This window comes from Mobula birostris, chromosome 31 (genome assembly GCF_030028105.1).
Source record: "Mobula birostris isolate sMobBir1 chromosome 31, sMobBir1.hap1, whole genome shotgun sequence".
Taxonomy (NCBI): Eukaryota; Metazoa; Chordata; class Chondrichthyes; order Myliobatiformes; family Myliobatidae; genus Mobula; species Mobula birostris.
Window position 1 is genome coordinate 31,574,544 of NC_092400.1, and position 17,671 is coordinate 31,592,214.

A 17,671-nucleotide genomic window follows, 5' to 3' on the forward strand; every position below is an offset into this window, starting at 1 on the left:
GCTTGATGGCCTATTTTCTTGCAGTAGTCCCTATAATTCTATATCCACACTGGCTGTCTACCAGTCTTTGTTCATAGAGGTGCTAATTTTATTAATCTTCTTTTGTTGTGATTCCTCTTGAAGGCTGAAATAGAAACTGCATCTACCACATCTGCAGCAGTGCATTCCTGATTCCAGCCATGTCAGAAGATATCCTCATGTCATTCTTAGCCACAATAGCACAACGCTATTACAGTTGTCTCTGGGGGTCGGGAGTTCAATCTGTTCGGAGTCTCTACATCCTCCCCATGGAATGCATGGGTTTTCTCCGTGCCTTCCGGTTTCCTCCCACACTCCAGAGAGGTAGTGGGTAGGTTAATTGGTCACTGTAAATGGTCCCACGATTAGGTTAGGGTTAAATTGGTGGTTGCTGTACAGCGCGGCTTGAAGGGCTGTATCTCTAAATAAGTAATAAGAATAATTCTGTTCTCCTGATTTTAATCTGTGAGCTCTAGCCCTTGACTCTCCCATCAAACAGGACTGTCTGTCGCTATCAACTCTGTCCTGATTTTTCTCCCTTCCCCCACCCCCACCTTGTACACCCGTATTTGGATTAAATCTCTTAATGTCTACATTAAAACAACCCTCTGATCTAATTTATAACTTCATCTCCATGTCCTAAGAGCCATTCTTAAGTATCTTTTCTGGACTCTAGGGTAACTGTTATTGTTCTGCTGTCTAAACCTTTCTTCATCACTGTCAATCATACAACCAAGTTTTGTATAATTCTCGAGTTTCTTTATCGTGTTCACTACAGTTAAATATAAATCACTTGATATATATAAAACTAAGAGCAAGGGACTGAAAGGCAAGTCCTGTAGGAACACACCCTGTTATCAGCTTTCCTGTCACAAAGTGCCCATCAAACATTGTCCGCTGTTTACTGCTGCTGTGGTGGTTTTGGATGAAATTTGCTATTCTTTCTTGGGCCTCGTGGGTTTTTATTTTATCTAGTTTACTATGTTATCAGGGACTTGGCTAAAATGCATCATGCACATTGTCCTTGTAGACCCTTCTGTTTTTCATTATGTTAGTCAGATAAGACTTGAAAGAAGCAAGACTTCACACTTATCCCAGTCCCTCTATTGTGCCAGGCAGTGCCAGTTATAATGCTAATTAGATTATTAAAAGAATACTTTAAACATTTAAAACAAAGTGATAACATTGTTTTTCTTAAATGTCTGTGTTTAGTTCAGGCCTGCTACACAAACGTGTTGTTTTGTGACATTTAGTGTGTTTCATAAGGCAGAGAGTAATAGGACATTTCTGGCAGCTAATTGGGTAATAATGCCTTTAAGTGGACCTTTGCATTTTTGAGTTTGTCCCCGAACTAAAATTGCTGTAGTTCTTCTGCATAAATAACAATAGGCTTTAAAATTTACTGTTATTTTGAAAGCAAAACTTCGAACATAGTAAACGGGAATGCATTTATCATTTTTATTTCCTCAGGCTGCTGCTGTTAGAGGGAGGGCCTGGCTCTGCTTCTTGTTTGCTTGGCAATAAACACATGGTGTCTTGGGGCTTTGAGGACATGCTGTCAGCACCAGAGAGCAACAGTAGTTCCAGTGACAACAAAGGCAAGCTTTTTTTTATTCTACAAGTGAAAGAGGAGTGGTAATACATACTAGCATGGAATATTTACTTAAAGAAGTGGATGTCATTAAGTGGGTAAATCATTGTTTTTTAATTTCTTTAATATGAAAATCAAAGTAAATTACCATAATTAAAAACATCAATTAAAATAAGGATGTGGTGGTATTAAAGAGGAAACTGCATGATCTAAATGCTGCTTTACCAAGATTTAAATAGAAAATACCTTTATATCTGATGTGATATTCACTATGATGTATTGATTCTTTATGATGTATTAAATTGTCAGATTTTTTAAGTGTATTTATGATGTGAATATTTTCTATGCCATGTTACTGTTGAACTGTGTCCTTAAGCTGTGGAATGGCATTTGAGTACATTTTAAGAAACAAACTCTTGGGTGTAGTAGATTTACCTACTACACATGTTTGCATGTAGTAAAAACCTGTTTATAACGGCCATTGTCTCTGGGGATCACCTAGCCACTGCCACAACCTCATAGTTCCTTTGCCCTCACCTCCTGTTTCTATCTTCTGCCAAAGATGCACAAACATGACAGTCCAGGTAGACCTATTGTTTCTGCCTGCTCCTGCCCCACTGAACTTGTGTCTGCATACCTGGACTCTGTTTTATCTTCCTTGGTTCAGACCTTTCCTACCTACATCCATGACATCACTCACTCACTCACTCACTCACTCACTCACCTTCTTTCTTTTCAATCAGTTTTAAGTTCCCTGGCTCCAGTTGTCTCATTTTCACTTTGGATGTCCAGTCCCTTCTACCCCCATCAGGCGAGCCTTAAAGCTCTCTGGTTCTCTCTGGAGAACAGATACAGCCAGTTTCCCTCCACTACCACTCTCTTCTGTCTGGTGGAACTGGTCCTCACCCTTAACAATTTCTCCTTCAGCTCCTTCCACTTCCTTCAAACCTAAGGTGTAGCCATGAGTAATTGCATGGGTCCCAGCTATGCTTTTTCATCAGCTGTGTCCATGTTCTAAGCCTACAATGTTCTCATTCCCCAACTCTTCCTACGCCACATTAATGACTGCATTGATGCTGCTTTCTGCACCCATGTTGAGCTCATCAATTTCGTCAACTTTGACTGCAACTTCCATCCTTCTCTCAAATTTACTCTATTTCTGACACCAATCTCTCCTTTCTCGATCTCTGGAGACAGTCTATCTACTGATAACTTTTATAAGCCCGCTGAATCTCACAGCTGTCTGGACTATACCTCTTCCAATCCTGTCGCTCGTAAAACTGCCATTCCCTTTTCACAGTTCCTCCATCTCCACTGCATCTACTCTCAGGATGAAGCTTTTCATTCCAGAACAACTGAGATGTCCTCCTCCAAAGAAAGGACCTTCCCTTTCTCCACCATCAATGCTGCCCTCACCTGCATCTCTTCTATTTCATGCACATCTGTCTACCCAATCCTTTGCCACCACACAAGGTATAGGGTTCCTCTTGTTCTCATCCAGCACATAATTCGATGTAACTTCCGCCATATCCCATCACCAAGCATATTTTTCTTCCACACACTTTCCACCTTTCCACTTTCTGCGCAACTCCCTTGCCCACTTGTCCCTCCCCACTGATCTCCCTCCTGTGCTTATCCTTGCAAGCAGAGCAAGTGCCACATCTGCCCCAACACCTTCTCCCTCCCTACCTTTCAGGGGCCCAAGCAGACCTTCCAGGTGCGACGACGCTTCACCCACGAGTCTACTGGGGTCACCTACTGTATTGGTGCTCCCAGTGTGGTTTCCTGTAGATCAGTAAGACCTGATGTAAATTGGGTGACTGCTTTGTCAAGCACCTTTGCTCCACCTGCCACAGAAAGCGGATTTCCCTTTCACACCTCCTCTTATCTGCCCATCACCTCCCTGTGGTGCTCCTCTCCCTTCCCTTTCTTCCATGGTCTTTTGTCCTCCTGTCAGATTATCCCTTAGTCAGCCCTTTACCTCTTTCACCAATCAACTTCCCAGCTCTTTACTTCACCCCTCCCCCCCATCACCTGCCACCTTGTATTATTTCCTCTCCTCCCCCCACCACCTTATTCTGTCTTCTCCCTTCCTTTCTAGTCTTGATGAAGGATCTCGGACCAAAATATCAAATGTTCAATCTTTTCCATAGATGCTGCCCGGCCTGCTGAGTTCCTCCAGCATTTTGTGTGTGTCTGTTGGCAATTGACCTTCATTCCAACAGCAGAACACTTCGCACTATATTAGAATGACAGTACATTGACTTTTATAAGCAATTGTTTAAATAGATTTCAGCATCATTATTAGATTCAAATGTAATGCTCTGCCTTCAGTGAAACATTTTCTTATTTCCATTTTGTTCTCAATGACATTCTCAGAATTACACTGTTATTGACTCCCTTAAATTTTTTCTCATAACTTGGTTCTTCTTTTGTTCCATTGTTTGAAGTTATGCAGTCTATCTTGTGTTCCAACCACCTTTATGGAAAATGCACCACTTTTCACCTTATTGTGCAGGTGAACTTGGTATTGTGGTCACTTACAAGTAGCAGTGTTGAAGAGAAATTGATACTGTCACATGTCTCTGCAAGTGCACTGATTACAGCTTATCAGATGCAAAAGAGGCTTCTTAAAACAAAAGCAGAATGTGCTAAAATTTTAGGTGTAAATTTAGTCAAGAGTAGCATCAGAAGATTGGAAGGTGGCAAATGTTGTTCCTTTGTTCAGGAAAGGTAATAGGAATAACGTTAGTTATCATAGACCAGTGAGCCTTGCATCAGTGGCAGGCAAATGATTAGGGAGGATCCTTAAGCCTAATTTATACTAGGCCTGGTTTATACTTCTGTGTAGCCCTACACTGTAGCAAACATGCATTGTGTCTGCATCGCTCTGCAATTCACCGCCAAAACGCTAGTTGGTGGTGGGGTTTCTATGCCACTGTGTTGAGTTTCTTCGTGAAAGACATGGACGAGGAAATGCATTTCAAATATTTTTAGATGGCGGCAGGTAGATTTGAAGATTTGGTTCATCGTCTCCAACCATTTATTTGACATGGCGGAGAAAAGCAACCGGAAATGCGTTGCTACCAAGCAGACCAATCACAGTTGTTGCGGTCTGCGTCACCACAACGAGTGAATTACTTTTTTGGGGAGGTGCACGAAACCCTACGGCGTAGGGTACACGGTACCTACGGCGTACATTTGACGCAGAAATATAAATCAGGCTTAAGAGTCAGGATTTAAGATTCAATTGGAGAAACATAGTCTGATTAGGGATAGTTAGCAAAGCTTTGTGAGAAGCCTCGTGAGCCTGATTGTACTCTTTGAGGTAGAGCAGTAGATGTGGTGTATATGGATTTTATTAAGGCGTTTGACGAGGTTCACCATGTTAGGCTCATTCAGAAAATCTAGAGGCATGGTGTCCAGGGAAACTTGGTTACATGGATTCGGAATTGACACCCACAGAAAGCAGAAGGTAGTAGTAAATGGAATGTATTCTGCCTGGAGAATGGTAACAAGTTTTTCTGCAGGGATCTGTTCTGGGTCTTATGATTTATTTATTTATATATAAATAAAATAGTGTAGATTGTTATTGTAGGCTACAATGGGGAGCAGAGAGGGTTGTAAAGTGGCAGATGGAGTTTAGTCCAGCGAAGTGTGAAGTGATACACTTTGGAAGGTTGAAATTGAAAGCAGAATAGAGGATTAATGACAGGATTCTTAGCATTGTAGAGGAGCAGAAGAATCTTGGAGAATATGGAGAAGAATCCATAGATCTATCAAAGTTAAACATAGAACATAGAATAGTACAGCACAGTACAGGCCCTTTGGCCCACAATGTTGTGCTGACCCTCAAACCCTGCCTCCCATATAAGCCCCCATCTTAGATTCCTCCATATACCTGTCTAGTAGTCTCTTAAACCTCACTAGTGTATCTGCCTCCACCACTGACTCAGGCAGTGCATTCCACGCACCAACCACTCTCTGAGTAAAAAACCTTCCTCTAATATCCCCCTTGAATTTCCCACCCCTTACCTTAAAGCCATGACCTCTTGTATTGAGCAGTGGTGCCCTGGGGAAGAGGTGCTGGCTATCCACTCTATCTATTCCTCTTATTATCTTGTACACCTCTATCATGTCTCCTCTCATCCTCCTTCTCTCCAAAGAGTAAAGCCCTAGCTCCCTTAATCTCTGATCATAATGCATACTTTCTAAACCAGGCAGCATCCTGGTAAATCTCCTCTGTACCCTTTCCAATGCTTCCACATCCTTCCTATAGTGAGGTGACCAGAACTGGACACAATACTCCAAGTGTGGCCTAACCAGAGTTTTATAGAGCTGCATCATTACATCGCGACTCTTAAACTCTATCCCTCGACTTATGAAAGCTAACACCCCATAAGCTTTCTTAACTACCCTATCCACCTGTGAGGCAACTTTCAGGGATCTGTGGACATGTACCCCGAGATCCCTTTGCTCCTCCACACGACCAAGTATCCTGCCATTTACTTTGTACTCTGCCTTGGAGTTTGTCCTTCCAAAGTGTAACACCTCATACTTCTCCGGGTTGAACTCCATCTGCCACTTCTCAGCCCACTTCTGCATCCTATCAATGTCTCTCTGCAATCTTTGACAATCCTCTACACTATCTACAACACCACCAACCTTTGTGTCGTCTGCAACTTGCCAACCCACCCTTCTACCCCCACATCCAGGTCGTTAATAAAAATCACGAAAAGTAGAGGTCCCAGAACAGATCCTTGTGGGACACCACTAGTCACAATCCTCCAATCTGAATGTACTCCCTCCACCACCACCCTCTGCCTTCTGTAGGCAAGCCAATTCTGAATCCACCTGGCCAAACTTCCCTGGATCCCATGCCTTCTAACTTTCTGAATAAGCCTACCGTGTGGAACTTTGTCAAATGCCTTACTAAAATCCATATAGATCACATCCACTACACTACCCTCATCTGTATGCCTGGTCACCTCCTCAAAGAACTCTATCAGGCTTGTTAGACATGATCTGCCCTTCACAAAGCCATGCTGACTGTATCTGATCGGACCATGATTCTCTAAATGCCTATAGATCCTATCTCTAAGAATCTTTTCCAACAGCTTTCCCACCACAGACGTAAGGCTCACTGGTCTATAATTACCCGGACTATCCCTACTACCTTTTTTGAACAAGGGAACAACATTCGCCTCCCTCCAATCCTCCGGTACCATTCCCGTGGACAACGAGGACATAAAGATCCTAGCCAGAGGCTCAGCAATCTCTTCTCTCGCCTCGTGGAGCAGCCTGGGGAATATTCTGTCAGGCCCCGGGGACTTATCTGTCCTAATGTATTTTAACAACTCCAACACCTCCTCTCCCTTAATATCAGCATGCTCCAGAACATCAACCTCACTCATATTGTCCTCACCATCATCAAGTTCCCTCTCACTGGTGAATACCGAAGAGAAGTATTCATTGACGACCCCGCTCACTTCCACAGCCTCCAGGCACATCTTCCCACCTTTTATCTCTAATCGGTCCTACCTTCACTCCTGTCATCCTTTTTTTCTTCACATAATTGAAGAATGCCTTGGGGTTTTCCTTTACCCTACTCGCCAAGGCCTTCTCATGCCCCCTTCTTGCTCTCCTCAGCCCCTTCTTAAGCTCCTTTCTTGCTTCCCTATATTCCTCAATAGACCCAGCTGATCCTTGCTTCCTAAACCTCATGTATGCTGCCTTCTTCCACCTGACTAGATTTTCCACCTCACTTGTCACCCTTGGTTCCTTCACCCTACCATCCTTTATCTTCCTCACCGGGACAAATTTATCCCTTACATCCTGCAAGAGATCTCTAAACATCGACCACATGTCCATAGTACATTTCCCTGCAAAAACATCATCCCAATTCACACCCGCAAGTTCTAGCCTTATAGCCTCATAATTTGCCTTTCCCCAATTAAAAATTTTCCTGTCCTCTTTGATTCTATCCTTTTCCATGATAATTATGAAGGCCAGGGAGCAGTGGTCACTGTCCTCCAGATGCTCACCCACTGAGAGATCTGTGACCTGACCCGGTTCATTACCTAGTACTAGATCTAGTATGCCAAACAAGTTGATTAAAAAGGCATATTGAGTGTTGGCCTTCATTAGTCGGGACATTGAATCTGAGGTAATGTTGGAGTGCTGTAAAACTCTGGTTAGATCACCCTTGGAATATTGTGTTTGATTTTGGTCACCTCATTATGGGAAGGATGTGAAGGCTTTAGAGAGGGTGCAGAGGAGATTTATCAGGTTGCTGCCTGGATTGGAGTGCCAGTCTTATTAGCATAGGTTGAGCGAGTAAGGTGTATTCTCTTTGGAGTGAAGGAGGTTGAGAAGTGACTTGATAGAAGTGTGCAAGATGAGAGGCACAAATAGAGTGGATACAGACTTTTTCCCATGTGAGGCGGCATAATTTTAAGGTGATTGGAGAAAAATATAGGGGCAGGAATGGTAGTGGTAGGTGTTTTACATAGAGTGGAGAAATGGTATTAATATCTTCAGTTAATAATCTGACTTAGGGGTAGATTCATGACAGTTTCATCAAGACTACTTGATCATTTTAAGTGTGTAGCTATAATTTGGGTTCCTGGCAAATTTCTGGTCAGAATTAATTAGTCTTTTCTAAAGTAGCAGAACTTGGCCACTGTCAATACGACTGGTGTTTGTCATACCATGTTATTTATATTTAATTGGAATGATTTGATGATATATGGAAAATGACATTGTAAATCACATTTATATATTTTTTGCTATTTTACTGTTAACTTTACTGCATTTTTTTACATCGACACCAGGTTTGCCAAAAGGTTAACTCTTCATAGACTAGGTATACTGTGTCAGGTATTTTTTTTTAGAAAAAAGGACATATTACAACTTAAGCATTAATAAGTAAGATGTATCACTCCAATGGCGGAAAGTTTTTCAAACTTTCACTGTGGGGTGTAGACCATTTATGGAGACTATTTGCTGCCTTTCTGGTTTCGCAAAGCAGAAACTGTACCAGCCTTAATTTTGTTATTCCATTTGCACTTCTATTAAATTTAGCCATCGAAATGTAATCCCAGCTGAGATTGGCTAACATGCTTAATATGCTAGAATATACATTGTACGTTAGCAAATTGGATGTGAATGTAAAAGGTATGGCAAGTAAATTTGCAGATGATTGAAAATTGATGGCATTAGAGATAACAAGAAAGGTTGTCTAGGGTGAGATAGATCAGCAGAACATTTGGATAAACCAACGGCAAATAGAATTTAAATCTAACAAATGTGTAGTGGTACATTTTGGGAGTGCAAACAAGCGTAGGACATGCATAGTAAAAGTTAGGGCACCAGGGAGACAAACAAAGGGTCTTCGATGTACAAATCCCTAAATCTCTAAAAGTGGCAGCACTCATGGAAATTTGCCTTTGTCATCCTTGGCATAGAACACAATATCTAGGACGCCATGTTCCAGCTTTATAAAATGCTGGTTAGGCCACACCTGCAGCATTTTCTGCAGTTATGGTTGCTACACTGCAGGAAGGATGTGATTGTGCTAGTAAATCGCTGCACTGGGATTTTGCCTGGATTAGAGCATTTCAGTTATAAGGAGAAACTGAATATGATAGATTTTTTTTTTAGCTGGAATGGACGAGGCTGAAGGGTGACTTTATTGAGATATATCAGATAATGAAGGAAGAAGATAGTATTTTTTTTCCCCTAATGTGAGTGTTGTTTACGACGAGGTATAGCTTTTAAGTGAGAGTTAAGAAAAGGGATTCTGAGGGGGTAGAGGATAGTTGTGATTTAGAATGTGCTGCTTAAAGAGATGGTAGATGCTGATACAACAGTTAAGCATCCAGACAAATACATGAATTGCCTAGGCATAGACCTAATGTGGTTAAATTGGTTAGTGTGATTAGCTATAGCAGGCGTTTTGGATATGATGAACAGAAGAGCTGGTTTCTGTGGCATATGGCTCCAGATTTATGATTGATTAATGCTATTTCCTGTACACAAGTGTAAAGGAGAACAAAATAATTTTTATTCTGGATCCAATGCAGCACAAAAAAAATCACAAAAGATAAAGAACGCAATAATAATAAAATAGCACAATACATATAAATACATAAGATAACTTGTATACATTGATTTTGTGTTTATAAAGTGATGTTAGGCTGTAAGTAACTTGACTGTCAGGAAATAAGTTAGCAGTTGAGCTGGTGGGTGGAAGCGTTGATCAGCTTTACTGCTTGGGGAAAATAACTGTTTTTGAGTTTAGTGGTCCTGGCCTAGACGCTACATAGCCTTCTTAATGGGAGTGGGGCAAACAGTCCATGAGCAAGGTGATTAGGATCTATCATGATGTTACTGGCCCTTTTCTGGCACCTTTCTGCATATATGTCCTTGATGATGATTAGGTAGGTGCTGGTGATGCATTGGACAGTTTCGACTACTCGTTGCAGTACAGTTTCCGTACCATGCAGTGATTCTGCTTGTCAGGATGCTCTCTACTGAGCATCTGTAGAATGACTTGAGTATGGATGTGTAAAGTCCAGCTCTCTTCAGCCTCCTCAGAGAGTAGAAATGTTGGTGAGCTTTCTTGACTTGTAGGATGTGTTCTGGGACCATGAGAGTTTGTGTGTGATGTGTTAAAGAAGAGGTTATGAGCCCAAAGAGCTTGAACCAAGGTATGAAAGGGACTTTAACATTGCTTGGCTGTAAGCTGTATGCCCTGAATGCAGAAAGATTTGAATGTTGCAACATAACAGGAAAATAAAGAGGAGTTCATCTATTCTAACTTGAACAGAAAGGAAGAAAAATATAAATAACAAGATAAGTAATGTAAGCAGGAGTTGGTCATTAAACCTTTGTGCTTAATCTGCCATTCACTGATCTCATCTCCTCATTCCCTTGCTATCTAAAAATATGTCAGTCTCTTTTGTAAAAATACTCAGTGACTAAGCCCCACCAGCTCCCTTGGGTAGAGAATTACAAAAATTCATTACCCACTGGGTAAATAAATTTCCTCTTACCTCAGTCTTGAATGGCTTAGTTTGAGATTATCATCACTGGTTCCAGTCTCCCTCCCTAGCTTGGATAAACATCATTACTGCATCTATCTTGTCAAGCCCTGTAGGGATTTTGTTTATTTCAGTGAGGTCATTTTTCATCTTTCTAAATTCTAGAAAGAGTTAGACTGGTCTGTTTAACCTCTTTGTGGGACGTCTTTCCTGTATTTTTATCCAAAGTGGTGTAATTATTTGGGTATATCTCTGTGAGTAAGATGGCTTTTGTATGGATTTATTTCAATGTGCAAATTTTGCCATCGTCCTCAATTTCAAATCTGTTGTCTGCCACAAAGAACATCACGGTGCCAAATAAATATTCAGAGACTCTCTGGTTGTTAGTCTGCTGTGAAATAACATTCATGGTGTGCAGATTGAAATGTGGAGAGCTCGTGAAAGTGTATCTGCTTTATTTGACACTTGAGTTATGTGCAATTATTTACGTATATTAGATGCAGAAATTTCAACTCTGCAGCCAAGTTCCTGTCTTCACTTTTTTATGTGATTATTGAAAACCTATTTAGCTTGCACTTTATTGGCTCTTTCCCTCAAATCATCACCATTACTTCATTGACCAGTGAATGCCACAAAGAAATGAAATTGCTCAGTAGACCATGTACATTTTCTGCAGTTTGAAAGCCAGGTGTAGCATTCTAAAGGCAAAATCCTACTCCTCAAGGCAGCTACATCCCAAAAATGACGGAAAAGGTCTAATTTCTACAAAGTCATTGTTAATTACTAGTATATGTTTTGGTTAATTAAAGGCATTTTTTCTGGATGGTTAATATTTTTCATTTTTATTTGTTAAAACCAAAATAATTTGAGCCCCCAATTTATTATTTGTAACGGTGTGCAGATTACATAATACTTTTCCAACAGTTCTGACCAATTAATTATATAAAGGTGAACATATTGAGAGAATTGCCTGTTTCTATTAATAAGCTTTCCAATGTTTTTATAGAGTCCAACAGGGATTAATGTCTTAGTTGAAATTTGAAAAAGAGTATGCTGAATTATAGTATATTGCGATGAATATAATTTAGGACAGTGATTTTTGCAAACCAAGTAATTTTATAGATTTGCCATTTGAATTTTTTTGCTGGGATTGTGGGAATGTACAGTTCCAGCAACTGTGCATTCAATATTTTGTCAATAAACCAGAAATGTGATCTGACATGAATTGTCATTATGGACCTGAAATTGTTAGTGACTGATCAATTTAGTAGAAGATCTGGGGCCAGCTTCCGAATACAATTTGTATAACCTAAAGTGCCAAAAGAATGGACTTGCAGCTTCACTTTCCACATCAAATGTACTTGTTCAATTCTCTGATTGTATCTTATTTTACAGATTATGTAAGTTATTTGTGAGATTTTTCAAATTAATTTGGGCATAAAATGAAGCCATGAAAATACTGATTAGAAAGCTGAAATGCACAATGTATCAGTGCATTTGGGTAATGCTTTTTGAATTATGACAGAAACTAAATGTGTTTTAGATTACTAGTACCACATTTGGCTTGTATACTTTTACTGTTTGACTATGCTAGCCAAAAATTGGGTATTTGGTTCTATGTTAAAGGTACAGTAAAAAGGTAGAATGTTATCTATTTTTTAAATTCCCGTTTATCTATAACTGCTCCCAATCATCTGTTGTTCTGTAATTAGTTTCAAAGCACATTATACAACTGCTCTTCTTCATTTCAATGAAATTGATCATCGGATAATAGAACTTCAGGATTAATGATTGTTAGTTTGTGTTACTTATAGTAATTTTTCTTTTTTAGTAACAATGAAACATATAGTAAGTCATCTACGGTAATTCCTAGTGAAAAGACTCCCAAAGTGAGACATCCTAGGATAAATTTCAGCATCATGTACTACTTTGGACTCTTTTCGCTGGGAAATACTGTAGATGACTTACTAGATGTTTCATTGTTATGAATGGGTTTGTTACAATAGATGTACTGTTGTGTGGGATTCCAAATCTGTCTGGTTATGGAGAATGGTATGGATGCACTTGTGGGGAAGCAAGATAAATCAAAGAATGGGAGGTTGGTTTTACAAATGTAATTAGTTGGAGGTTGCACATTAATGCAGCATAAACACCCGAGTAGACAAGGTGGGGTGACTGATCTGTTTCTACAGTGCATATTCTGTGTAGCAATATGTAATTTATCATACTGTTGCTTGAATTTTTTTCAGTTAAAAAAATGAATGATCCTATCTTGATCGGTAATGAAATTATCAATAACTGTAACGGTTAACAAAATAATGGATTCTTTGAAAGCAGATCTTTTAGTAATCAGGTGTAAATGGCTTTCTTTCAAAAAATATAGATTATGAAGGGGATTACGTAATTCATTTGCTGGCATATTCAATCAAATGAACTCAAATCCAATTTGTAATACTAGGTATTGATTTTCATTATATTTGGGAAACATCTTTGTTCTTTTATGATTGAGTATGGAGCTACGTATGAATTGCTTTTTTTTGATTGATGCTTAAGTCTGGGTCTGCTTCTGATTTGCTCTTGCCGAGAGCAGCGAAGCCTCTTAATCCTTTGCTGCTTTGACCTCTTAACTAACACATGAAGAAGTATTGAATACGGGTTTCTGTCATCTGTGCAACTGTACAATAATTTTTTTTCCTGTGATTTAAAGACTGCAGGGCATACTGGTCTGAGTATGTTCAGACAGTATACTTGCAGTTCAGCATTGGTGTAATTTGGGAGCTGAAAATACTTTTGCGGCATGTTTCCAAAAGATTGAAAAAGTTGAGTGCAGGTGGAAATTAATCTTGAGTAGAAATAGGTGGAATTTAGCCATGGCAATTTATACCTTGCCTGGTATAAATTTGGTAGGAGAAATTCCATGATGGCTGGTGAGTAATAAAAACAGTAAAATTGTACAAAAACAACAGTATCACTCCTTCCTGAAAAATGGAAATAAATGCCAAATTTCCTTTAAAATTGAATCGTCTAGTGTATTCAGAAGTATAAAAGTGCCTTTATTCTATTGTAGACCTATATTGTACTAATCTATTGATTTATGGTTGTCTTTGTGTATTTCAGATGCAGATTTGGGTCGCTGTCTTGCAACTGATGGAATGTACCTGTACACAACTAACTCCGTTGGCAAAGGGATCAGCAAGCTGGGTTCAGGGCTCCATGGGACACTACGGTAATTGTCTGCAAATAAAGCAGAGTGGTTAAACATGGCAATGTTTTGTAGTGGAACTAGTGGAAAATGTGTCGTATTTGTATGAAATCAAAAGCTACGGCAAAGTTCTATTTGATGAACATCCACCTATTAAAGCAATCACGTTTCTTCTGTCTGTTTTGCAAGTCTGTTACTCTTAAGAGTTCATCTCATAACTGTTTCATTTGCCACGCATATCGTTTACTATTAAGTTGAAGAACAGATGGCTGCCTGACAGCGACCTAAAGAAAAAGTGGAAGTGTCCATGAGGGTGGATATTGGAACCATCGTTTAATCACAACTTGTATGAACAATTCGTATTTAAAAATCAGAATCAGTATTTCTGAATGCAAAAATGACACCAGATTGGGAGGGGTGGTCAGTGTTTAGTACTGTGTTTAGCAAGTTGCAAGATGTTTAAACAAGTGTAACAAACAATAAATGAGCTTAATTTACAAATGTAATGAAACATTTTATAAAATAAGTAAAATGATATGCAGATCATAACCTACATTTGCTCTATGTCTGAAATAATAAAAAAAACAAAACGTTGAAAACACTCAGCAGGTCAAGTAGCAGCTGTGGAAAGGAAATTGTTAATATTTCAAGTCAGTGGCCTTTTATTAGAACTGGGAAAGAGATAGACTCAGTTTGATGTTGTAGAGAAAGTGGAGGAGGGTTTGAAGGTCAAAACTGACAAAAACAGGCTTCACTCTAGCTGAAAAAGAACTGAGGTCAGGGTCCCAGAAAGGATTGAAACAAAGACTGTTCTATGCATCCTACAAAAAGGTAGTCTTTCCTTTGGCCTGTGTGATTTTCCATAGTTAGTCCTTTGATCTGGATAAAGTAGGAGAAATGAAGGGGAAAAAAATCATGTTTTACAGAGAAACAGAGAATCAAAATATGAAAGACCAAAAGACTTCAGATGTTTAAATATATAAATTACAATGCCATGTGAAAGCTAATCAAGGATTCCAGTTTGTCTGGAGGAATTAAATTGAGAAATAGGGATGTTGTGAACCTTGTACAACAATGAAGTGAATTGTGCAGTTGAAGTTGTTTAGCTGGGAAAATAATACAGATAAACTAGAGAGGGGTAATGGAAATTTACCAAGGTAACATTGAGCTATAAAATTGTAGCCATGCAGGGAGTTGAGGAAGAAAAAAAAACAACTTGGTCTCTTTTGATGAAAAGAGAAAGTTGAAGAGTATCATAAAGCAAAATTTTAAAAGAAATAATGACTAGTTTTGAGGGGAGAAATGTTTCTATTTGCGGTAATGCAGAGGCCATCAGTGTTACGTGGAATTCAGAACTTTATCCAGAGCAGGGGTTCCCAACCTTTCTTGTGCTGTGGACCCCAGGTTGGGAATACCTGACCTAGAGAATGGTGAAGATATGTAGAATTTGTCATGAGGATTAGTTAAGGTGATTAATACAGATGCATTAGAAAAAAGCTGGGAAAGAACAAGAAGGAGAAGAAAATAGAGCATTATGCTGATATTTGCACAAGGGATTGGAAGAGGCTTGAGTGGAGCATAAATACAGGCTTGGACTTTAGTTTGTGTTATACTCCACGTAATATATACTGTGTATTGATTTATGAATGGTCACAATGTTTCCTGCTCTTCTGTTTCTCATCTGTTAAGTCTGGGAACTTCAGTAATGCAAAATTAATAATTCCTGGGATGATTGTTTCAAATGAATAATTTTGAGATAAATGCGATAGTCAATCAACTATAATGCCTCACTCTTGAACTATGCTTTGGTCACAACTTATTTAAAAAAATGTGAAAAATCAAAAGAAAAGGGTGGTGGTTAATGGAATATCATATTTAGTCTGTGATAGCAGTGGCACCCCACACAGCCTTCCGATCCGCACCTTGTAAGGCATGAAAACGCCCGACGCTGGCCTCTCAGGCCTGAGTCTACGTCGTCATCGTCATATTTGGTAACTGAAGCATTGGTCTGCCTTTTCCTTTGATTTGATTTCTTTTCCCCACCCATGACTACTGGGCCATGCACCATCCTGTGGCCAAGTATCATCTGCATGTTAGGTTTCTTAAAGCCACATTCTCCTGAACAAAGGCTAAAAATGTAGTTCTGCAGAATAACTAACCATACCATTCCATGTGACATTCTAATACTCAAAATAATATGTTGCTGCCATAATTTTTTAGTATTGCCTATATTTTTCTGCCTCAAGATGTATGGTCTTGAGGTTCTTAACCATGGTGATCATGGGCAAGGGATTCCCAGGAGTCAGTGAGGATGCGGTACTTAACAAAACTTAAATGCATCCTTTAATCTGTACACTCATGTCTTTCTATGATATACTCGAAGTAGTGCATCTGTTTGGGTACTCTGATCAACTCAGTGTAGCTGACAAAAAGTAACTAGGGTCATTGTTTGCAGCTTATTAGCTAATATTGCTCAGGGCATATAAAATGGTACATCAGGAGAATTTATAATATTCCATAAGAATTTATGTTCTCCATATACTTTTCCATTTGTGATAAGATGCAAAAGAAGAAAAGATAATGACAGTGATCAAGCCTTTGATTTGAAATACCAAATAAAGCCTTAAGCAGTTCATTGTTTCAGATCACTGATACAAGAGATTTTATTACGCAAGGAAACTCATCAGCAAGAGAAAAATGGCAGGAGTGTTGAAAATAGTTATCGTTATAACAACATAAGCCCTGATTGCTCAAATAATACTAACCGGCACCTGAACTATTCAGAAATGTGAGAACAAAGTTTGAACTTCCTGTTTTAGATTGCTGCTACTAATTAAAGTGATACATCAACTTAATACAGAATAATGAAATAAAGTTTTTTGTCTTTACTCCAAGGATGAAGCTAAATGTAATGATGTAGGTAGGGAATGTAGAACGACTAATAACACTATTGCAAAAATGCACGAGGGAGCTTGGCAGTTATCTTTTGAATTGGTAAGAGTAACAAAAGCTGCAGATCAGTTTTGGATTGATTTCTCCACTTGTTCACTTAGTGCATGGTAAGATTCCACAAATATTGAATCACTTAATTATCTGTCCACATACCAGCATGCCATTTAACCTGGCAAAGATGGGGCATCCTAAATTTCAACTTGACCTCATCTGATAAGTGCATGTATATTACATCCATGGTCTAAACTGCACCAGAGAGCAGCAAAGAAGAACTAAATTCCAGAGAGGAAACATGAGTGATTCCTCTGTCATTTGAGAATTTAAGGAACAATTATTGGAGAGGAAAACAGTTTTAGTTTGTGGTGGTCATCCCAACCTGGCAACATTGCTATAGCTGCTTCTCCAGTGGCTTTGGAAATGGCTATTTGCTAATTATTACACAGTGTTAATTTCCATTTATGACCCCTTATAATGAAGCATTTTGCATCTGGATTGCAGAAAGATTCTTACAAATTTGTAAGATGAGTCCTAAAGAAGGATCTCAGCCTGCAATGTTGACTATTTGCTACAAACCTTAAACAGAAATCAACAAAAGTGATTCAGATCATTCTAGTTTGGCACTTAGTGCTTTGACATTCTGCTTTGACTTTGATATTTATCAATATAAATATCATGAGCATTTGACTAAAGAGACCACAAGAGCTAAGCAAGTGATTAGACCACAAAATACAAACTAAGAGTATAGAAGAACATTCTCTGTTTGTTTGTACATGTGTTACTTCAGCAGCATGGTGGAAATCTGGCACAATTTATGCCAAAGCAGCCTACTTGATCCACACCCAATTCACCAATTTAAATATTCAG

The 17,671-nt window shown here is 39.2% G+C and overlaps 1 protein-coding gene across 10 annotated transcripts in view; it reads left to right on the plus strand.

Moving 5' to 3' along the window:
- LOC140190944 (probable E3 ubiquitin-protein ligase HECTD4) overlaps positions 1-17,671 on the plus strand; it is a 292,655-nt gene that overhangs the window by 49,626 nt on the left and 225,358 nt on the right. For all 10 annotated transcript variants that reach the window (XM_072247927.1, XM_072247930.1, XM_072247924.1 and 7 more), the window contains exons 4-5: positions 1,489-1,616; positions 13,771-13,879. In XM_072247927.1, coding sequence (XP_072104028.1) covers positions 1,489-1,616; positions 13,771-13,879 — 237 coding nt within the window. The remainder of the gene's footprint in view (positions 1-1,488; positions 1,617-13,770; positions 13,880-17,671) is intronic.